The sequence below is a fragment of the Nyctereutes procyonoides genome, unplaced genomic scaffold (assembly GCF_905146905.1).
Source record: "Nyctereutes procyonoides isolate TBG_1078 unplaced genomic scaffold, NYPRO_anot_genome, whole genome shotgun sequence".
NCBI classification, from domain to species: domain Eukaryota; kingdom Metazoa; phylum Chordata; class Mammalia; order Carnivora; family Canidae; genus Nyctereutes; species Nyctereutes procyonoides.
In genome coordinates, this window is record NW_026575146.1 from 73,232,899 (window position 1) to 73,254,702 (window position 21,804).

At 51.8% G+C, this 21,804-nt stretch overlaps 2 protein-coding genes across 10 annotated transcripts; one reads left to right on the forward strand and one right to left on the reverse strand.

The window, feature by feature from the left end:
* Positions 1 to 1,526: 1,526 nt before the first annotated feature.
* DKKL1 (dickkopf like acrosomal protein 1) lies at positions 1,527 to 6,488 on the reverse strand. Of its 5 annotated transcripts, none has more exons than XM_055310927.1 (5): positions 5,613 to 6,488; positions 4,890 to 5,064; positions 4,205 to 4,345; positions 3,990 to 4,082; positions 1,527 to 1,925 (listed from the first exon to the last, which is right to left on the reverse strand). In XM_055310927.1, exons 2-5 carry the CDS (start codon positions 5,043 to 5,045, stop codon positions 1,614 to 1,616), a joined length of 702 nt encoding a protein of 233 aa, XP_055166902.1. In that variant the 5' UTR covers positions 5,046 to 5,064; positions 5,613 to 6,488; the 3' UTR covers positions 1,527 to 1,613. The 5 variants fall into 5 exon arrangements, with proteins under 5 accessions (XP_055166902.1, XP_055166901.1, XP_055166903.1 ...); XM_055310926.1 differs by lacking the exon at positions 5,613 to 6,488 and adding an exon at positions 5,467 to 5,594; XM_055310928.1 differs by lacking the exon at positions 5,613 to 6,488 and adding an exon at positions 5,327 to 5,451.
* Positions 6,489 to 6,618: 130 nt separating this feature from the next.
* On the forward strand, positions 6,619 to 21,512 carry TEAD2 (TEA domain transcription factor 2). 5 transcript variants are annotated; one of them, XM_055311059.1, is made up of 13 exons: positions 6,619 to 6,678; positions 8,239 to 8,476; positions 8,783 to 8,847; positions 9,303 to 9,365; positions 10,634 to 10,645; positions 10,875 to 10,982; positions 11,079 to 11,137; positions 14,328 to 14,389; positions 15,382 to 15,530; positions 18,155 to 18,328; positions 19,574 to 19,735; positions 20,383 to 20,535; positions 21,233 to 21,512. In XM_055311059.1, the coding sequence occupies exons 2-13, from the start codon at positions 8,245 to 8,247 to the stop codon at positions 21,344 to 21,346; spliced, it is 1,353 nt and encodes a 450-aa protein (XP_055167034.1). In that variant the 5' UTR covers positions 6,619 to 6,678; positions 8,239 to 8,244; the 3' UTR covers positions 21,347 to 21,512. The 5 variants fall into 5 exon arrangements, with proteins under 5 accessions (XP_055167034.1, XP_055167035.1, XP_055167036.1 ...); XM_055311060.1 differs by having other exon boundaries at positions 6,660 to 6,718; XM_055311061.1 differs by lacking the exon at positions 6,619 to 6,678 and adding an exon at positions 6,740 to 6,845.
* Positions 21,513 to 21,804: the final 292 nt, after the last annotated feature.

The following is a 21,804-nucleotide window of genomic DNA, read 5'->3' on the forward strand; positions in this document are numbered from 1 at the left end:
GGGTGGGCCCAATCTGATCCTGTGAGCCTTTAAAGCCCAGAACTGTCTCACACTGGAAGAGGAGGAGAAGGCCTGGGGGGATGGTGCAGAAGGGAAAGTCCATGATAGTCTGGCATCTGAGGTGTAGTAAGGTCCACACTTGAGGACCGGAGCGAGGCCTCTAGAAGCTAAGGGTGGGTGGTCACAGCCAGGGCCCTGAGTCCAATTGCAAGGGACTTGATTGTGCCAATACCCTGAATGATCTTTTTAAAATTTTATTTATATTCAATTTCCCAACATATGGCATACACCCAGTGCTTCATCTCATCATGTGTCCTCCTTAATGTCCATCAGCCAGTTACCCAATTTTTTAAAAAATTTGTATTTATTTATGACAGTCACACACACACACAGAGGCAGAGACATAGGCAGAGGGAGAAGCAGGCTCCATGCACCGGGAGCCCGACGTGGGATTCGATCCCGGGTCTACAGGATCGCGCCCTGGGCCAAAGGCAGGCGCTAAACCGCTGCGCTACCCAGGGATCCCCAGTTACCCAATTAAAAAAAAATTTTTTTAGATTTTTATTCATGAGAGACACAGAGAGGCAGAGATATAGGCAGAGGGAGAAGCAGGCTCCATGCAGGGAGACCGACGTGGGACTGAATTCCAGGACTCCAGGATCATGCCCTGTGCTGAAGGTAGGTGCTAAACCGCCGAGCCACCTAGGGCTCCTCCCCCCCCAATCATTTATTTTTATTTTTATTTTTTCAATCATTTTTTAAAAATATTTATTATTTGTTCATGACACACACACACGGAGAGGCAGAGACATAGGCAGAGGGCTAAGCAGGCTCCCCGCAGGGAGTCCGATGCAGGACTCAATCCCGGATCCGGATCACACCCTGAGCCGAAGGCAGATGCTCAACGGCTGAGTCACCCAGGGGTCCCTTTTTTGAGATTTTTAAAAATTTGTGAGAGAGCATGAGACAGAGCGAGCACCAGCAGTGGGGGGGAGGAGTAGAGGGAGAGGGAGAAGCAGACTCTCTGCTGAGCAGGGAGTCCCATGCGGGGCTCCATCCCAGGACCCCATGATCATGACCTGAGTGGAAGGCAGACGCTTAACCCACTGAGCCACCCAGGTGCCCCTAACCTGAATGATTTTATAAGCAGATTCCTCCTACAGCCTCCAGATAAGAGTTTAGCAGGCCAACACCTTGATTTTGATCTTGTGAGACCCTGTGCAGAGGACCAGCTGAGGCATCCTGGTTTTCTGATCTATAGATCTGTGGGAGAATACATATGCATTCTCAGTTTGTGGTCACTTGTTGGGGCAGTAATAAGAAACAGGAGGACAGCTAGGGCTGGAGGTGATGAGAATTGCTCAGTGGGCAAACAGACAACATCTGAGGGAGGAAAGTGAGCCTGAAGATCTTGGCAAGAGCCGGTGGTGGCATGACCAGATGACACTCTCAGGGCTAGGGTTGAGGGGACTTGCCATGATCCTGTCGGCTGAGGCCTGGGGACAGATCCTGAAAGGAGAAAGTGCTGCTAGATGTAAGAACTTTATTTCCATATGGTGCTTGGGGTGGGGTCTGGCTGGGGGGGTACATGCAGGTGTTCCCTAGCCCCCACCCTATAGCTGCTGAGAGGGCCTGAGGATGTACAGGAAGTGGGTCTTGCGGGCTGGCAGCTTGGAGTGGGAGGACCCCTGGGTCCCCTCTTCAAGGCTGTCCTCGTGACTCCCCTCCCGGAGCCCATCCCGGATGGCCTGCAGGCGGTGTCGCTTCTCGCTGAGCCAGCGGCCACCCTCCTGAATGTCCTGGTGGGACCTCCGCCGTGGCAGCTTCATTATCCAGAAGGCCACTCGGGGATGGGGTTCTGGGTGGAAGCTGTCGATGGCTTTCGGGAGAGGCATCAGGGCTTCCTTCTCCTCTATCTTGGGTACCTGGGGGAAGAAGGACAAGGAAACCTCTCAAATTCCAAATGACAATCCCAGGATGCTAAGTCTTCACTGGCATGTGTAGTCAACCCATTTTGCCACCTACGGGGCTTTGGGAGTTTAAAGCTCATTTTGTCATTTACAAAGCACTGGGTTTACAAGTACTTTAGAATTAAACAAAAAAACCCTGAGATTTATAGAATGCTCTGGGACCGAAAGCACTTTTCCGAGATTTCAAAAGCATTTTAGGATTAAACATACTCTAAGGTTTAGAAAGCAGTTGGAAATGTACAAATCACCTTGGGATTAAAAGCTCTTGGCTTTAGTAAAGCAGGACCATGACTGCATGTGTGATCCTCGATTGAATCCTGGATCAAAGACCAAATCAGCTCTTTAGGGACAGCTTTTGGTCCCTCTTCAGGATATTTGAGTATGCCCTGAATGTCTCTTTGGTCCTTGCTACTCAAAGCGTGGGCTATGGACCAGCAGCATCAGCAACATTTGGGAGTTTGTTAGACATACAAATTAGCAAATCAGACACCCAGACCTATTGAATCAGAGTCTGTATTTTTCTGAGAAGTCCTGTAGGAGATTGTTATGGGCTGGATTGTGTCTCCGCTCCCCCACCCTCCCTTCTATGTTGAAGTCCTAATTCCTAGCACCTCATAATGTGATCTTATTTGGAAACAGGGTCACTGCAGATTTTATTAGTTAAGACGAGGTCATTAGGGTGGGCCCTAATCTAATACAACTGGCGTCCTTATGCAAAGGGAAAATCTGGACACAGAAGTGTACACAGAGAGGCCATGAAAGATGAAGGCAGAGATGGGGGTGGGGAGGATGCTTCTACATTTCAAGGAATGCTAAAGATTTTTCAGCAGACCACCAGAAGCTAGGGGAGAGGCATGGAATGGATTCTTCCTCACAGCCCCAGAAAGAACCAGCTTGATGACACCTTGGTCTTGGAACACCTAGCCTCCAGAACTGGGAAACAATACATTTCTGTTTCAGCCACCCAATCTGTGGTACTTTGTTATGGTAGCCCTAGCAAACTAACACAGAGATAAAAGTGTGCGTATCGATGTGAAATTTCTGGGGTGTAAAAAATGATACTGTGGTTGTGCAGGCGAATGCATTATTCTTTTTGGAGATACCCACTGGAAAATTTAAGGGTGGAGTGTCATGATATCAATCATTTACTGTCACACAGTTCAAAAGTAAAAATAAATGTGGCACAATGTTAACAAGTGGTGCATCTAGGCCAGTGGTTCTCAACGGAAGTCTAGAGGCATTTTGGGTTGTCACAATTGGTGGGGGAGGGGAGATGCTACTCCCATCTAGTGGGTGGAAGTAGTGGCTGCTGATAAATGTCCTAAGTGCACAGGATGCCCCCCCCCCAGCAAAAGATTACCCAGCCCCAAATGCTAATGGTGCTAACGTTGAGAAACTCTGCTCTATGGAAAAAGGAATACAGGCTTATTGTATTATATATTTTTCAACTCTTCTGTGGATTTGAAAATTTAAAAATAAAAACCTGGGTGTGTGTGGAAGACCCACATGGGGGTTCTTAAAATGTTTTAGGATAAAAAAAATGTTTTAGGATAAAAAAAAGTTTTAGGATTAAAAAAAAAGCATTTTGTGGTTAGCGTCACCCTTAGAAGTTTACAAAGATGAGATATACAAACCATTTGGGATTCAAAAAGTATTTTGGAACAAAAAAAAATCACATTTTGAAGTCTGGAGAGAGAGAGAGGGAGGGAGATCTGCTTAGCCCTTTGGGATAGATTAAAAAATACTTGGAGGATTGCAGAGTACTTTGAGATCAAAACACATTTTCGGGTTTACAAGGGTGAAGATTACCCAGGACTTGGAATTAAAAGCACTTCTTGGTTTACAAAACTGGGGTTTACTAAACGAGTGGGAATATACACAAATGAGGTTGTAAATCTCATTTCTGAGAGCTGGTTGGTCCCTTTGACAGATGACAAAACTGAGGCCCTGTGAGAAGCAGCACCGAACAGTTGAGAGTGTCAACCCATCTTCCCATGTTTGTCAGGGGCATGTCCTAACCTTCCAGTCACCCTCCAAACTCCCCTCTCCCGGCTCAATGGATGCCACCACCTGCTTGGAGATCAGCACCTCTCCTGTTTTGTTGTCTGTCACCTGTGAGGACAGGAGGAGAGAGTGAGAGCAAAACCGCTTTCTTCCTCTGCCCTCCTCCCCACAGATACTGCAGCACAAGTGATCATGGGAAGACTCCAGGAAGGACTTCCCGGCATGGGCACCTTGTCGATCTGTAGGTGGCTAGAGAGAGTGTTGTTCCCCAGCCGGTGCTCCTGGTTCTCTTCTTGGTGATAGTTTCTGGGGAGGCCTCGGAAGTCCATGGGGGCTGAGAAGAAGCTGTCCATGCCCCGCAGCAAGTCATCCTGGGGCCAAAGGAGGGACCATTGATCTGTTGGACCTCAAGACTCCCCAGTAAATCGTAAATCTGAAGCCCTACCAGGGTATCCTGGAGGCCTTGCCCCATGTACCTCCCAGCTCCTTCTCTGTCCTCTGAGCCTTAGGGCCTAACCAGGTGACTTTCTGCCCCATATCCCATGTGTCCTGGCTCTATTCTGTCCCATTATTTTCCTATTCTTGTTCCCGCTCCCTGCCCGCGTCCTGTTGTCTCTATGGCCCCATCATTCCCTTCTCCTTCCGAGTCTCTCTTTCCATTCAGTCTTTTGTCGCTGTCCCGTCTCTGCTTGATTTCCTTCCGCTCTTCCTATCTCACGGTCTGCCTGTCCCTCTCTATCCATCTCTCTCTCGGTCCCCTTGACTTCCCCTCTTCCCGTCTGTCCTGTCTGGCCGCAACCCATCTTCCATTCTGTCTCTCTGAATCCCTGCCATCCCTCACTCCCCATTTGCCGCCGTCCCTGTTTTTACCTCTTCTTACCCCCCCCCCCCACTCCGACGCTTGCCATTGCTCACTTTAAGGAAAAGCCGGGTGAAGCCTTGGATTAGGCTCTGGAGGCCTAGAAAACCCGAGGAGCTCTCCTGGGCGTCAGCATCGCGGATGGGGGCTGCAGTGGAGGGGGGCACCAGGGCAGAGGGGAACAGCAGCAGCAGGACCAGAGGTTGCCACATTGCGGGGCGGGCCGGGAGGCTGTGGCAGCGGCAGGGGTCAGAGTCCCCACACCCTAAATAATCACGCCCCCACCCGAGACCTGCACCCTTTTTTATCCCTGGCCGGGGCAATTCCTCACACCCCGCCCACAACCCCCGCCCCGTCCTTCTGCCCCCACCCCCCCTCCATCGCTTCAGGCCCCGCCCCTTCTCCCAGGCCCCCAGCTCCCCCGGGCGCTGCCTCTCCTGCAAATCTCATTCCTCTGCTTCTCCCACATTCATACCCAGATCTCATTCTTCACCTTCTCCCTCGCCCCGCCCCTTCTCCTGGGCCGTGCCTTTACGCTAGACCACAGCCCGGGCACCGGACTCTCAGACTCTGGCGGTCCGTCCACGGACTGTTAAATCTAAACAGTTCTGGTCTCGAGCCCAGACAGGATACCTGGAGCGTTGGATCAGCTCCGCGAGCCTTAGCCTCGCCCCTATTGTCTGACCACGCCCCCATCTGCTGACCTCACCCGCGAGCGGGGCCCGCTATTGGGTGGTCACGCCCATAAGGGCAAAGCCACGCCTCTACTCGTTAACCACACCTCCGTCGTCAGGCCACGCCCCCGTCGGTTGCCCTCGGCCCCGAAGACCAAGTGTGGCCTGTATTCTCGGATCTTCGCACTCGCGTCCGGCCTCCAATCGCAGATGGCCACGCCCCCTGCTTTAGCGCCGTGCCCCCACACCTGGGCCACTCCTCTTCGCCCCAGATCTCGCCGCCAGGCCCCTCGGTTCCGTTCTTAGGCTTCCAGTGCTCAAGAAGAGCCCGGGTCCGAACATTCTGGTTCATCCACTCCTGAGTTTGGGATTTATCTCTGAGAGTTTCTCCGTGTCCTTTCTCGTCTTCTCCGGGTTTTGAAACTATTACTGCATTCAACAGAATGCAATGGAGGGACGCTGAGCTGGAACCCTCTTCGGTTCCTCTAAGAAGCCCCACTCTCTCTGGAAACCTAAATCCAGTCCTATGTTCTATCTTCCAAGGAGTCCAAAATCCAGGCTCCCTTCTGAAGCCCTAGAGTCCGGACCACAGGCCCCTCTGATTCCCTGAGTTTGAATATCCAACTCCAAATCTTTAAGGATCCAGGAGTCCGCTGAGATACCGAGGTTGTCTCCCCACAGGAAACTGCGTTGTCTTAGAAGCCAATCAAAAACCCATCCTCACCTCAATCTTCAAAAATATACTTGAGGCCGAACAGAAGAGATCTTTTTGTGTTCTTATCACTTCCACATCCGCAACATACAAAGACACTAGAGAGTAGTCAAAAGTCCAGACTCCCAGCCCCCTCCCCTTTCAGACCCAGTTTTCTTGGCCCCCATCAACCTCCTCCCTGGGACCTAGGAGTCAGGATCCCCCATCCCTTTCCTCTCCCAGGGATGCAAGCATCTGAGTCCTGAAGTTCCTACCAGGCCCAAGCTAGACTTCACCTTTCCTTTTGCCAAAGCAAAAATCCTCCTCCAAACTGTCACCGTCGGATCCCCCTTCCTTGTGTCCGGCTCGCGGGCCCGCCCCCCCTCCGGTCCCTCCCACTTTTCCCAAACAAAGCTCCCGGGCAACTTTCTCCCTCGCAGCGCCCCGCCCGCCCGCGGCTCCCCAGCCCCAGGCCGGGAGGTAGGAAGGCGCCGGCGGGAGTCGGGGATCCAGCTTTGGGGTGTGTGAGTTGGGGTGGGAAGCTACGCGTTCTGAGTTGCGGTGTTGGTGGGACCGTCTCTGAATTGCTTGCGGCCCTCTTTTTGCCCGGGGGCCCGAGTTTGCGCTTGCGACCGAGTCTTAGCGAGGTGTTTGGAACTTTCGCCGGAGTTGGGTGTCTGGTGATGGGTCTGAGTTTGGGATTGTGCACTCGCGAGTGGGTGAGGGCTGGGGACTTCGGCGGGTGTGTCTGGGGTGTGTGAGTGTGTGCGGCGGTGTGGGTTTGAGGTGAGAAAGGACCCTGTGCGTGTTTCTGACCGAGTTGGTTTCTCTGTGTCATTTGTGGACGCCTGGTCCTCCTAATGGAGAAAGGAGGCCACCGGGGTGGCCTAGGGCTCGCTACAGTGCTTTCTGGATCTTCAGTCTTGCTTCTTCGGAAGTTTGGGGCCTGGGGCGGGAAATTTGTGGGGACCTTTCTTACCCGGCTCCTCCGTCCCTTTGTCTGGCCACATGGGGGAGAGCTGGGCTGGGATTTTGGCCTACGAGGGTCCTGAACGCCTCGGCGCCACTGGGCTCGGCCTGGGGTCTTTGTCTGGACCTGGGCTCCAGGGTCTGAGGGAGGAGGGGGATGGGAGCCTGGACTCTGGGGTCCTGGGAAAGCTGTGGGAGACGTGGAGCCGCCTGGGAGGCGGGATCTGACTGTATTGGAAAAAGTTTTCCCCTGTTCCTGGCCTCCGGAAAGTCACTGGGAACTTGAGTTGGATCCGAGCCCACGGCGCAGGGGGAGGGGAGGGAAGGGGCGGGGCCGACGGCCAGAGGGGGAGGTGCCCTCGCCAGCCAGCCCCTCCCCTGATGGGGGTTGTGGGAAACTGGGGGAGGGGACGCCTGGGCCCTTTGTTCTGGCTCTCCTGATGTCAGGGCGCCCCTGCCCCTCAGTTTGTGGTTCTGTGGGTCTTTCCTGGTCTGGGCTTGAGTTTCTGCTCTGAGTCTCTGTCCCTCCTCTTTCTGGATCTCTGTCCCTTTCTCTCTGGGTCTCTGTCCCCCTCTCTCTGGACACCCCCCCCCCACCGCAGTCCTCCTAGGGTCTGGGCCCCTCCTCCTCCTTTTCTAGCAGCTGCTGTTCACATCCTAGCACCTGTTCTTGGGGTGGGACTGAGAAGATCTCATCCACACACCCCCTTCCCTGCAGCTAGGCCCTGACTCCTGTCTTCTTTAAACCAGTAATTCATACCCAAAGAAAGGTTTGGGCCTCATGGGCCCCAGGCATGATTCTGGGGTCTTCAAGATTTCACCACAACCCAGGCTCACCTGGAAACACAGAGGACATTCTCATCCTAAGCCGCCCCCAGAAATCCAGCCCACTCCTGCAGGACCTAGGAACCTTGGCCCCCAGCATCCTGCTTCCCTCTGATCCAGAAATCCAGCACCCCCACTCCTCCCTCAGACCCAGCAATCTGAACTCCCAGCCCCCACACCCTGAAGTCTCTCTGGGGGCAGAGGTGGAGGGGTTGGGGAATCTTGCTGAGCTCTGTGTTCCTCTAGGCCCAAATGGGGGAACCCCGGGCTGGGGCCCCCCTGGACGATGGCAGTGGCTGGACAGGAAGTGAGGAAGGAAGTGAGGAGGGCACCGGCGGCAGCGAGGGGGCTGGGGGAGATGGGGGTCCAGACGCAGAAGGTGTGTGGAGCCCAGACATCGAGCAGAGCTTCCAGGAGGCCCTGGCCATCTACCCGCCATGTGGCCGGCGGAAAATCATCCTGTCTGATGAAGGCAAGATGTATGGTGAGTCTGCCCCTCTCTTTGGCCCTGCCCCCCACTGATTAGGACTCAGTAGGAGCCGGCATCGCTATTGGCATAGATGAGGAAACTGAGGCATGGAAGGGTTAAGAGGTTTGCCTAAGGTCACAGAACTGGTGGAGCTGGGATTTGAACCCAGGCGGTCGGGCTCCTCTCCCGTAGAGCTGAGGAGATCTGCAGCCCAGTGGCTTGCAGACCTCTGGCAAGCGTTGCTTCTCTCTTCCTCCCTGGTGTCCTGTGTGTTGGGGAGTCCCGCAAACCTCTGATTCTGTCCCATCTTTGACTCTTCAGGTCGGAATGAACTGATTGCCCGCTACATCAAGCTGAGAACAGGGAAGACCCGGACTCGCAAACAGGTCTCAGGACTGACTTGTGGGGCTCTCTGTGGGGCAGGCTTGTCTTCTCGGGGCCATCCTGGTATGGGCGTGCTCAGGTTCAAGGAGGATCTGGTTCTGTCTTGTTGGCACCTCTGAGAGTATGCTCTCCTTTGCCTGTTTTGGTCTGGATCTCTGACCAGTTGTGTTAGAGAGTAAGATAGAGAGACTGAAAGACCCAAAGAGAGAAGGCGATGAAGGGTAAGGAGAGCCGGATTTGCTGGGTCTGGGGAAGATCGGTAGTGTTACTGAGAAGAGACTAGCCTCTGTGGACACATGTGTGTTGGCATGTACCTGGGATAGCTAGCATGTTCTGTGTGTTTGTCATCTTTCACGTTCCGGGAGTTCTGGGGGCCACCTGGAGGGTGGGATGGGAGAGGAGATTCAAGGGGTGAGTAGCTGTGGCCTGAATCTGCTTCTCTGTCACTTCCCCCCAGGTTTCTAGTCACATCCAGGTTCTGGCTCGAAGGAAATCAAGGGAGATCCAGTCCAAGCTCAAGGTAGGGACCAGGGCAGACACACCCAGAGAGAGGGGGACAGAGACCCAGAGAGACGGGGGCAGAGACCCAGAGAGGGGGACTGAAATCCAGAGTGGGGGGAGTGGGGGACAGAGACCCAGAGAGAGGAGGACTGAGATCCAGAGAGAGGGGGACAGAGATCCAGAGAGAGGGGGACAGAGACCCAGAGAGAAGGGGACAGAGACCCAGAGAGGGGGACAGAGATCCAGAGAGAGGGGGACAGACCCAGAGGAGAGGTCCAACAGAAATCCAGAGTAAGGGGGACAGGAAGACTCAGAGTGGGTAACAGAGAACCAGAGATGGGGCCAGAGTCCCACGGAGAGGTAGGCAGAATGAGGAAGTAGAGATCCGAGGTGAAGGGTTACTGGCCTGACAAGTGGGTGAGGAAGAGATTCTTAGAGAGAGGGGGCCAGAGATGCAGCTCAGGACAGGCAAGAAGGTTTGGGTGTCGGGCCTCTCCTCTGGCTACTGCTGTCTTCCCTCCCTCCCTCTCCTCCTCCTCCTCTTCCTCCTCCTGGTGTCCTTCCTTCCCCCTCTTGTGCCAGGAGGCTCTCCTCTTCATCTCTTTCTGGTTCATTTCCCCATCTTTCAGCCTCCGCCTGCCCTGCCTGTCATTTCCATGTCCAGAAATCCTCATTTTGTTTGGAAATGTTCACCTCCTTTTTTCTTCATCCATTGGATTTCTGGTTCCCTCTTGGCCTGAGACCCTCATTTTCTTCTCCTCTGGGTGTGGGGTCTTTTCTGCCTCTTCCTTTGGATTTGGGAACTATGACTTCCTGTTCCTTTTATTTTTTCTTTCTTTTTTGGTAGCCAGAAGCCTCCCCCTGCTTTATCTCCAGGTCTAACAAACCTTCACTTCTGGTCTTTTCTGGACCTTATGGTCCTGTCTCTGTCCTGTCTGGGCCAGGACATGTTCACTGCCTGCCTATTCATCCCCTCTGGGCCTGAACTTCCCACTTCCTGTTACCTACATATCCGGAAATCTTCCCTTCCAGCTCTTTTTTGACCTAGAAACCCTGATACTGTATACTGTCTTTTATTCTGGGTATAGGAACCCCTTTTGCCCTCTTGGTCTGGGCCCCTCCACTAACTGTTCCTTATCCATCCTTGCTCTCCCTACCTCCCTTTTTTTCAGCTCAGGGTGGTGGAATTGTAGGGGTTGGGAGGGCAGGAAGGTGAGAATCCAGGCCTCACTTCCTAAGTCATGTTTTTTTTCCTCCCTTGGCACCCTCCCCCACCCCCACGGGCAGGCCTTGAATGTGGTAAGTCCCCCTGCCCATCCTCCCACCCGCTCCTTTACCCCAGAAATTCCTGAGGGGGCCAGGAGGGGCAGGGGGGCTGTAGAAAGAAGGATGTGTGCCCTCCCCCAAACCTTTGCTTGACTCCCCAGCTCTGCATCTCCCCATGCTTGCCCTCCCTGGCATCGATGTACCCCTGCTGTGTTGACTGGGATTCCCCGTTAACACAGACCCCTGACTTCTCCTTTTCCAGGACCAGGTCTCCAAGGACAAGGCTTTCCAGACCATGGCCACCATGTCGTCAGCCCAGCTCATCTCAGCACCTTCCCTGCAGGCCAAACTGGGTCCTGCTGGTCCCCAGGTGGCTGAGTGATCATGGGGCTTACACCTGGAGGGGTGGGGCTGTGGTTTTGACAGGGCACTGACTGATGTGCCCCCTTCTTTGTCTCTTTTCCAGGCTTCTGAGCTTTTCCAGTTTTGGTCAGGGGGCTCTGGCCCCCCCTGGAATGTTCCAGAGTGAGTACTTCCTGTTCTGGCTCAGCACCCCAACATCCCCCGTTCCCTCTGCACAGACCTTTCTTACCCCACTTTCTAGCTCCCAGCTTCCTCATGGCCATGGATTCTGCAGCTCTCTGGATTTGAATCCCAGAGAGGAGGCTGGGGTGAGGGTCTGGAGAGAAAGATGAGGCCCGAGCTGGGATACTGAGGGGGGGTGGTGGGAAGCAGGGATGAGAGAGTCAAGAGACGGTGCCTCATAGGCTGAGAAGGAGGGAGGAGGTAAGGGCAGGGCCCAGGGTCTGTGGTGACTGGGGTTGGTGGCAGTCCAGAGACAGGTGACCTTGGGGAGGGAGCAGGTTTAGGGGAAGAAAGGAGTTCAGTGTGGGACTGGATGAATGTGCGGGAGCTAGGAGGATGTCCATGGGGATGATGGCATCCCTGTGAGATTGGCTGGGTTCCAGAAGCTCACGGAAAGGCTTGTTCTCATCCCGTAGAGGTGTTCTTGGGCCTGCGGGGAGGGCAGGTATCTTTTTTCAGGGTCAAAGGAAGAAAATGGGTCCCTGAGGTGCATGGGAATGTCCATTTCAGCTCTGAGAGAATCCTGAGGGTCACAGAATGTGTTTGCTGCCTAGAAAAATAGAAACAGGCTCCAGAGACTCATAGGAAGGGCAGTTTTCAGTCCAGAGAGGAGCTAGTGGATCCAGGCAGGGTGTTGGTAGGGCAGTGTGGCCACAGGACAGTGAGGAGTGGTGTTGAGGGTGTTGCCAGAGAGAGTGAAGTGATATGCTGTATCCAGGCTCCAGGGAGAGACGACATGTCCCCGGTGAGGTGCTGGGAGCCAGGAAAGGGTCAGAACAAATCCTCCCTGCAGGTTTGCAGGGAGAGGGTTGAGCTGGAAGGAGAGTGGTTCCACAGTGAGGTCCCACCTTTAGGGGAGCTGATAGTCAAATAGGGGAGACATGTTAAATCATCACCTGTCTAAACACAAAATTGAAGAGTATGTGATGTGGTGTGAAGAACTGCAACAGGTTCTGGGTTGAAGGAGAGAGTTCTGGGGGTTTCTGTGAGGAGGTAATGTTGAAAGCAGAATAGAACTTAGCCAGGTAAAGAATGGGGGTTGGGAATATTTTAGGCAGTGAAAACAGCATGTGCCAAGGCCCTGAGGTAGGAAAATTTGGTGAGTTCCAGGAAATGAGAGAAGGTATTCTGGCACCGGCCAGTCAGTTGAATGTTTAGTGAGCACTTATTAAGTGCCTGGTACTCTGCTTAGTTGGGACACGGCATTAAACAAGTAAGCCTGGATCCCTGCCTTCATGGAGCTTCCATATTTGGAGCGGGGAGGAGACCGACAATAAACATGTAAACAAGCATTCACAAGAAAGGAATAAATGTGGAAAATAAAACAAAATGTATGTGCCCTATTTAGACAGAGGTTAAGGGGGATCCCTGGATGGCTCAGTGGTTGAGCACCTGCCTTTGGCCCAGGGTGTGATCCTGGAGTCCCGGGGATCGAGTCCCATATCAGGCTCCCCGCAGGGAGCCTGCTTCTCCTTCTGCCTGTGTCTCTGCCTCTCTCTCTCTCTGTGTCTCTCATGAATAAATAAATAAAATCTTAAAAAAAAATAGAGGTTAAGAAAGGCCTGTCTGAGGAGGTGGTGTTTGGCCAGCAGCCCTGATAACAAGAAATCAAGTCAGGATAGGGTCCTGGAGTTTAGATTTCAGAATTGGGATGCTGAGTATTAGGGCAAGGCCCCCAGGAGTGGAGGTCTGAAGGTTCCTGGAATTTGTGTCTTTCTAATTCTGGTTTTTTGACTCCTTTTTTTTTTTTTTTTAATTTTAAATTTTAATTTTTTTAAAGACTTTATTTTATTTATTGATTTTTAAAGATTTGGTTGTATTTTACCTTATTTTTATTTATGTATTTATTTGAGAGAGAGAGAGAGAGAGAATATCTTAGGCAGACTCATCACTGAGCACCGTGTCTGATGTGGGGCTTTATCCCATGACTCATGAAATCACAACCTGAGCCAAAATCAAGAGTTGGACGTTTAGCTGACTGAGCCACCTAGGTACCCCTTAAGATTTTATTTTTAGGGTGCTTGGGTGGCTCAGTTGGTTAAGTGTCTGCTTTCAGCTCAGGTCATGATCCCAGGGTCCTGGGATGGAGTCCCACATTCGGCTCCCTGCTCAATAGGGAGTCTGCTTCTCCTTCCATCCCTCCCCTGTGCTCGTGCTTGCTCTCTTTCTCTCTTTCTCTCAAATAAATAAATAAAATTAAACTTAAAAAGTCTTTTAAAAAAAGATTTTATTTTTAAGTAATCTCTATCTACATCATTCATGGGGCTCGAGCCCAGAAACCTGAGATCAAGACTCTCATGCTCTACGGACTGAGCCAGCCAGGTACCCCTGGTCTTTTGACTCTTGACCTCTTCCTGACCTCTGACCCCAAGTGTTATCTCCATGGCCTCTGACCTTTCAGTCATCTCCTTAGCTACCCATAGGTGATTGGCCTCTTGAGCTGTGCTGTCCGATAGCGTGGTCACGGGCCACATGCCATTACTGAATTTTAAGTCAGTTAAAATTAAAATAAAAATTCGGTCCCTTTGGTGCTCTAGCCACATTTGTGTTCAGTGTCACGTGTCATGTGCTGAGTAGCAACTTGTGGCCAGTGTCTACTGTACTGGGTAGGACAGATAATAAGACATGTCCATCATTGCAGGAAGCTGCATTGGACAGAATCTAAACTGGACATTTAGATTCTGCTGTGCTGCTTCCCCACCCTGAACTTGGGACTGATGTCCCATCTCTCCTGACCCTTGGTGACCATTCATCCTCCTCTTTCTCCACATTGCCTATTTGTGTTTTCCCCCCCACCTCTTGAGATCCTGTTGCTTTTCTCTTTCCACCGTGTTGGTGAGAGGCACCAAAATACCATCAACACGACCACAGGCTTTGGAGTTGGGGAGTGGCTTGGATTTGAGCCCAGGCTCTGCTGTGCCCCAGCTCTGTGACTGTGTGAGGCTCAGTTTCCTCCTCCACAAAATGGGAAGAGTGGTAATTGCACTGAACCTCTGAGGCTGTGAGGATTTGATGAACTCTTGCACATTACGTGCTTGCATAGGGTTTGGCTTGTGGTGGCCCTTGGTAATCATTAACTGGTACAGTTATCTTTCTACCTCACTGACCCCCAGCTTCCTTTCTCCCTTAGTGTGAAGCCATTCTCACAGACACCGTTCTTGTCACTGACCCCCCCATCTACTGACCTCCCAGGTAAGAGTCTGCTCTGCACCTTCCTCATCTCCCCTCTCTCCTCAACCCCAACTGCCTTTCCTTCACCTTCCATGAATCAGGGCATGCATTTCTACAGAGGTCCAGATCTGAGGCAAGGCTTGTAGAGATATGGGAAGGAAGATGAGTGATAGCATTTGGAGTGCTTAGGACCATAGCCTCTGAATTTAGACACACTGGGTTTGTGTTCTGCCATTTGCTATCCTAAAGGACACTGGGGAAGTATATCAAGCAAGATTCTTTCAGCTGCAAGTGGCAGAAACTCAAAAGGAATTTATTGGTTTAGGTAACTGATGTTTCAAGAGTGGCTGGATGGCTTCAGGCATGGCTGGATCCAGGGGGCTAGATGGTAGTGTCAGATTTGCTTGGTTCTGCTTTCCCCTGTGGTGTGTGGTGGCTTCATTCTCATCAGGCCATGCTGATGTGGTTCTAAGAACTCACATTGGTGAAAGAGTACCTTCAGGTTCCACAGATTTATCAATTTGCAGTGCTTTTGGCTGCAAGTAACAGAATGCCCAAATTAATAGTGCCTTAAATAATAAAGGCTTTAGTGATTTCACATGACAAAAAGTCTGGAGGTGGGGTGCTCCTATACTGGCTCAGCAGCTCGGCATTATCGGGACTGGCATTTCTATAGGTCCCTTGGCCTCTTTCTTATTGTCCCAAGATGGCTGTTGTGATTCCAGGCATCATGTCTCAAGCAGGACTTGGCCAGGGCCAAAAGCTTTGTCCTCCCAAAGTTCTGTCTTTTTCATTCAGGAAGAAACTCCTTCTCAGAAGCCCCTCAGCAGATTTTCCCTAACGTCTCATTGGCCAGGACTCTGTCACATGGCCATCTCTAGTTGCAAGGGAGGCTGGGAAAGTGAGTATTTAGCTTTTTTAGCTTCTAAGCAGAGGCAGGCAAGAGAGAAGAGTACTTGATGTATTTCACACATGTTAGCAATTTTTATTGTTCCTTTTTTTTCTCTCTCTAGGGTACGAGCCTCCCCAAGCCCTGTCACCCCCTGCCCTGCCCCCACCTGCCCCATCACCCCCAGCCTGGCAGGCTCGGGCCCTGGGCACTGCCCGGTTGCAGCTGGTGGAGTTTTCAGCCTTTGTGGAACCGCCCGATGCAGTTGATTCTGTGAGTGCAATTTTAGAAGAGTCCCTGTCGGGGCAGTGGTGATGCGGGGAGGGGGTTTTGAAATGTAAGGGTGATAGGAAGGGAAAGAATAAAGCAGTGGTTCTCAAACTTAAGCTTGTATCAGAATAACATGGAGGGCTTGTTGAAACCTTCAAATTCTGATTCAGTAGATCTGGTGTGGGGCTTGAGAATTTGCATTTCTAACATTCTCCCAGGCGGTATTGATGCTGCTGGTCTGGGGACCACGCTTTGAGAACTGCTAGCGTGGAGGAACTGGATGGTCCTGGGGTCACGGTTTGGAAGGTCAGCGAAACTCCCCAGGTCATTGCTTGTTAATTCAGCAGCCATTTTTGAGGGCCTACTGTGCCAGGCTTTGTGGTGGATACTGGGAACCTGGAAAAGCAGATCTTTTTTTTTTTTTTTTTTTTAAGATTTTCTTTATTCATGAAAGATAGAGAGAGAGGCAGAGACAGAGACACAGGCAGAGCGAGAAGCAGGGCCCCTGTGGGGAGCCTGATGTGGGACTCCTTCCCAGAACCTCAGGATCATGACCTGAGCCAAAGACAGATGCTCAACCACTGAGCCACCAGTGGCCCCTGGAAAAGCAGATCTTGTTTCACAGGCTTGAGCTTTTCCTGGTCTAGGATGAAGACAGATGTCATATTAGTCCCGGCGGGCTATTGACTGTTAGAAGAAATAATCCTAACCCTCAGGGAATGAACAAATGTTACTCATGTAACATTTTAGTGTAGGGGTTTAGTAGGACCCTTCCACACAGTGATTCCAGGAATTCAGGCTCCTTCCATTTTGTGGTTCTGACGTTTTTCTAGGGCTTCAGAATCTGCTGCTGGGTTCCCTGCATCTGGCCAGCAGATGGTGGAATGGAGAGACTCAAGAAGTGTGCAGGAGTTTTTATGGGTCTGGCAACTATCAGGTTTTGCTCACATCCCATTGGCCAGAATTTAGTCATGTGGCCATACCTAACTGCAAAGGACTCTGGGAAGTGTAGTTTAGCTGTGTGAAAAGGAATTGGGTAGTGAACGCCTAGCAGTCTCTGCCACAGCTACATAAATACCAATTGCTATGTATGGTGGTCTTATAAAATCCAACTTGAAACCCTCCCATCTCACTTGGAGCAAAGGTAAAGTCCTCTCAGTTACCCACAAGGCTCTGCATTATCTGACCCCCATTCCTGCTCTATCCTCACCTCCTGCCCTTATACTCTTGCCCACTCTGCTCTGGTCACACTGGACTCCATGCACTTTCTCAAGCGCACCAGGCCAACTCCTGCCTCAGGGCTTTTGTATCTGCTATTCTTGCCACCTGAAATATGTTTCCTCAGATACCACCACTGTCTCTTTCCATTCATTCAGGCTTTTGCTTATCTTTTCAGATTGTCTTTCCCAGACCAATTTATGGAAAATACTGGCTGCCGTCACTCTCAACCCCTTTACTATTGTTCTTTGGGATTTTTTTTCATAGCATTCATCACTCTGAAATTTATATTGCCCATGGGTTGATTTTTAAAATTTTCTGTCTTTGCCAGTAGACTCTATGAGAACTCCATGAGGCCAGGGACTTTGCCTTGTAGCCCTAGGACCCAGAATAGTGCCCGCACACAGTAGGTCTCTCAATAGATGTCTATTGGACAATGAGTATGTGCTGGGATAGGGGAAGTTCAAGTTTTTGTGGGTGTACAGAAGAGTCATTTTGCCTGGGAAATTAGTGAAGGCTTCCCTGAGATGACAACGTTTGGGTTGGGCTTTGAGGGTCATATAGGAGTTTGCCATGCACAGAACTTTATGTTCCAGGTATAGAGATGAAAACAGCGTGAAGTTTTCAGGGAAACAAATAATTGGATAAGGTGGGAGCTGATGAGGCTACAGATAGGTGAGCAGGTGCTGGTTCTGGAGGAGCTGGCACTGCCAACCTGAGGGATCCAGATTTTCTCCTGAGGGTGATGGGGAACTCTAGAAAAGAGAGGTGATTGTGAATCATCTGATTGTGATCAAGTGAGGCTTCCAGGAAGAGTCAGATTTGCATAGACTTGGGCCTTGGAAGAGGGAGGGAGGATATGTAATGAAAGAAAAGATGGGGAAGGTATGAGAATTTCAGAATATGGACAAGAAGTGATAAGAATGGGGACAGATAGGGAGTCCTGATGTGGGCTCTGTGGATTCGTTCCATCCATCCATCCATCCATCCATCCATCCATCCATCCATTGACTGAACATTTGGGAGCACCTATTCAGTATAGGACCAGGCTGAGGGGGTGTGGGCTATGTCCTGGGTGCTCTGGGGAGCCACAGGAAGATTGTGAGCAGGAGAGGTCCACAGTTAGTGCTGAGGGTCTGTGAAGGATGACCTGGAGAGTAGAGATTGGAGGTTGGGAGGCCAGGGAGGAGGCTGGGGAGAGATGGAGAGGACAGGGCTGTGGGGATGGAGAGCAGGGGATAGGACTTGGGGACTGTGGTGCTATGGGGCAGAAGGGAGTGGTGACAAGTGCTTGGGAGTCAGGCCCCATGTCTGGGTGGACAGTGTGAAACAGCAGTGGGAATTGGGGGCAGTGAGTACCAGGGGTCCAGCCCATCTCCCAGTCCTCACCCATGGCCCACCCTTCTCAGTACCAGAGGCACCTGTTTGTACACATCAGCCAGCACTGCCCCAGCCCTGGCGCGCCCCCCCTCGAGAGTGTGGACGTCCGGCAGATCTATGACAAGTTCCCAGAGAAAAAGGGTGGCCTTCGGGAGCTGTACGATCGCGGGCCCCCTCACGCCTTCTTCCTGGTCAAGTTCTGGGTGAGTTCGGCCACCAAAACAAAGTGCTCACAGATCACGTGACATCCCATCTAAGGCCTGTGGCTCTAAGGGAGACCAGCTCCTCAGGGTCAGAGTGTTAGCACCTCCATGTTATAAGGAACACCAAGGAGTTTTACCCCAAGGCAGGATAGATAGGAGCAGTACACATGTAGGGATAGGACTTGGACCTCCCCAGATCCCACTAGACTTTGCCACAACTAGTCATATATGGTGCAGATTGCCGTGCAACATTTCAGACTTCCCTGCATCCCACCCAGCCACATGAAGCCTTATTGCTAAGGAATAGCTCTCATCTCTTATCAAATAGAGGCATGGAATTTGGTCTCTGAAGAGAACATAGTGCCACCAGATCTTGTTGCTAGAGAAATGTCTGGCCTTGAGAAAGTGACTGAAGGACCTGGGAGGGGCTCTGTGAAAGCATTTATTTAACAATCATTTATTGAGCACCTACTGTATTACAGGCTCTATGCCAAGTGCCATGTGTATAATTGTGAATAAGAGGATCCATCTTGGGTTTTTCTTAGGCCCATTTGATTGGGTGTCAGCTACAGTGGCTGATGCTGTAGGAGTCCAATAAATGTTATGAATGTTTAGGGGGTGTTAACTCTTGTTAACCAGAGCTGTGGCATGATCTAGAGTCTGAGAAGGAAGGCTGCCGAGGGCTTGAAATTTATTGGCTTTGCTGGGCCCCTAGCAACCATGGTTATAAAGTGTTCGTTTTTTCTTTCTTTTTTTTTTTTTTTTAAGATTTTATTTATTAATGAGAGACACAGAGATAGGCAGAGAAATAGGCAGAGGGAGAAGCAGGCTCCCTACGGGGGACTTGATGCAGGACTTGATCCCAGGACCCCAGGATCACTACCTAAGCCAAAGGCAGACCCTTAACCCCTTCAGGCCCCTTTCCTTGGGAGTAGCCACTTGCTTAGCAACCAGGGTCGTGAAAAGAGAAGAAAGTTGAATTCTAGGGCCCCTTTGTTGGGGGAGGGTTGTTACTGGAGAGAGAGGGTCAGGACCACTTTAGGGAGCCAGCCTTCTCCAGTACTTATGGAAGAATGAGTGTTTTCCAGAAACATGCCCATGGAGAGGTGGAGAGGAGAAAGACAGGTGGGCAATTGCAGGGCTATGGGGGAACCAGGCCATGGATCAGAGTTCCCACTTTAGAGGAGTCCCCACTATTTATAAGGAATGCCCTCTCCAACCTACCTGTGCCTCCCCATTTCCCAGGCGGACCTCAACTGGGGCCCGAGTGGTGAGGAGGTAGGGACCAGTGGCAGCAGCGGTGGCTTCTATGGAGTGAGCAGCCAGTACGAGAGCCTGGAGCACATGACCCTCACCTGTTCCTCCAAGGTCTGCTCCTTTGGCAAGCAGGTGGTGGAGAAGGTGGAGGTGAGGCTGGAGGGGTGGAGCTCTGGGCAGGTGAGCGCCCAGCCAGCTGCCACTTTGGGGGTGCAGACTAAAGGATGAAAGCCACAAGGGCTCTTGCACTTAGGTGTCTGTGTGGTGGGGTGGGGAGTGTTCTATCCTTTTTGGCGGTTTAATTAATGCATGGGCTGAGAGCTGATATTGAATTCCAAAGTCACATGTTGGGGTTATTTTGAGGGTTCAAAGGTAATGTGTGGTACATAGATTTATAGTCACTAAAATGGGCAAGGAGGTTCAGGGGTCACACTTAGGGATTGCTCAGAGCTTGAGGGGTCTTGAACTCAGAGGTTGTATAGAGTTTGGAGATCTAGTGGAGGGGTCTTTCGAGGGTGTGAGGGTATCTGAGGGCCTGGAGGTCAGAGCAATTCAGAGGTCTTTGAGGGTTCAGAGCACAGTTTTGAGAGGCTGGAGGGGTCCCTGGTTTGCAGGCTCAGGGATCCCAAGTTGCATATCCATGGGTGCAGGTCTCCTCTCTGCTCACCAGGGATGAGGCCATGGGGGATGATGGCAGTGGGGAGTGGGTGTGGCATCAGAGAGGGATAGAGTGCCTGGGGCAACCCTTGTGTCTCAGTCACTGTCCTCCCCACTTTGTGTATCCCCTCCCGGTTTAGACGGAGCGTGCCCAGCTGGAGGACGGGAGGTTTGTGTACCGCCTGCTGCGCTCACCCATGTGTGAGTACCTGGTGAATTTCTTGCACAAACTGCGACAGCTGCCCGAGCGCTATATGATGAACAGCGTCCTGGAGAACTTCACCATCCTCCAGGTGAGGCACTGGGGGCCGAGCAGGGCAGCTGAAGTGGTGGGAAGTGCCCACGACATCCTCTCAGCCCTGGGACCCTTTCACCTGGGAAACTGACACAGGGGAAGCCCACAATTGAGCCTTTGCTTAGGGGACCCCTTTGCCCAGGGAACTGATATGGTGGGGACTCCACAGCACTCTCATTTAGGGGGATCCTCCCCTCAGTGGGGAAACTGATTTGGAGGACATCCCATGGTGGATCCTCAGTTTAAGGGACCCCCCCTCATAGGGAACCTAACCTTAGCCCAGGGAACATGCTATGGTGGGATCCCCTTTAACTTTGGTTAACTTCGAAGATTTTATTTATTTGAGAAAGAGAGAGCTGGAGGGAGAGGGAGAAACAATCTATAGTAGACTCTGCACTGAGCAGAGCCTGATGTGGGGCTCGATCTCACGACCCTGAGATCATGACCTGAACCGAAACCAAGAGTTGGGACGCCTAACCGACTAAGCCACCAGGTGCCCCTACTTTGGTTAACTTTGATCTGCCATCTGATGTGAGGCCCCTCACTGCCAACACTCAAATGGGGAAACAGATATGCTTGGTGTGGCCTCTGCCTAGGGAATGTGATATGGTGGGGACCTCTTTCCCAGGTATCCCATGGACACCCTGCTCCCCCTTTTTTTTTGCATAAGCCCTTTCTCTTGGCCTCCTTGGCAGGTGGTGACAAACAGAGACACCCAGGAGCTGCTGCTCTGCACCGCCTACGTCTTTGAGGTCTCCACCAGTGAGCGAGGGGCCCAGCACCACATTTACCGTCTGGTCAGGGACTGAAAGGGGACCCCAAAAGTGGCACGCTCCCCCCCCCCCGGAATACCCACCTCCCAGGAAGGACCTCCAGCTTTCTTTGTGCTTGTTTGGGGAGGGGGCTGCTCTGTGTTAGAGGGGACCTTACAGCTGGGTGGTGAGTTGAAAAGATGGATCCTGATATTGGGACCTCACAGTGGTGTCTGAAAGGACAGATCACTCCAGAGCATCAGGGACTGGGGACAGGAGTGAGACAACCCCGAGGTACAGCACTGGTTTCTCAGTCTCTAACAGGCGCCCCCCCCCCAACTTGGTTCTGGATGTTTTGGAGGGCCTTAGATATGTCGGTTTGTCCCTCTGTTTTTCAGCAATCCCCTCCCCCTTTCCCAACCTGCCTCTCCTTACCACCCCCACCACCACCCTGTGATCAAATATTGAAGGTTAACCCTTTGTGCAGGAGCAGAGCCAGGTGGGCCCTGGAAATA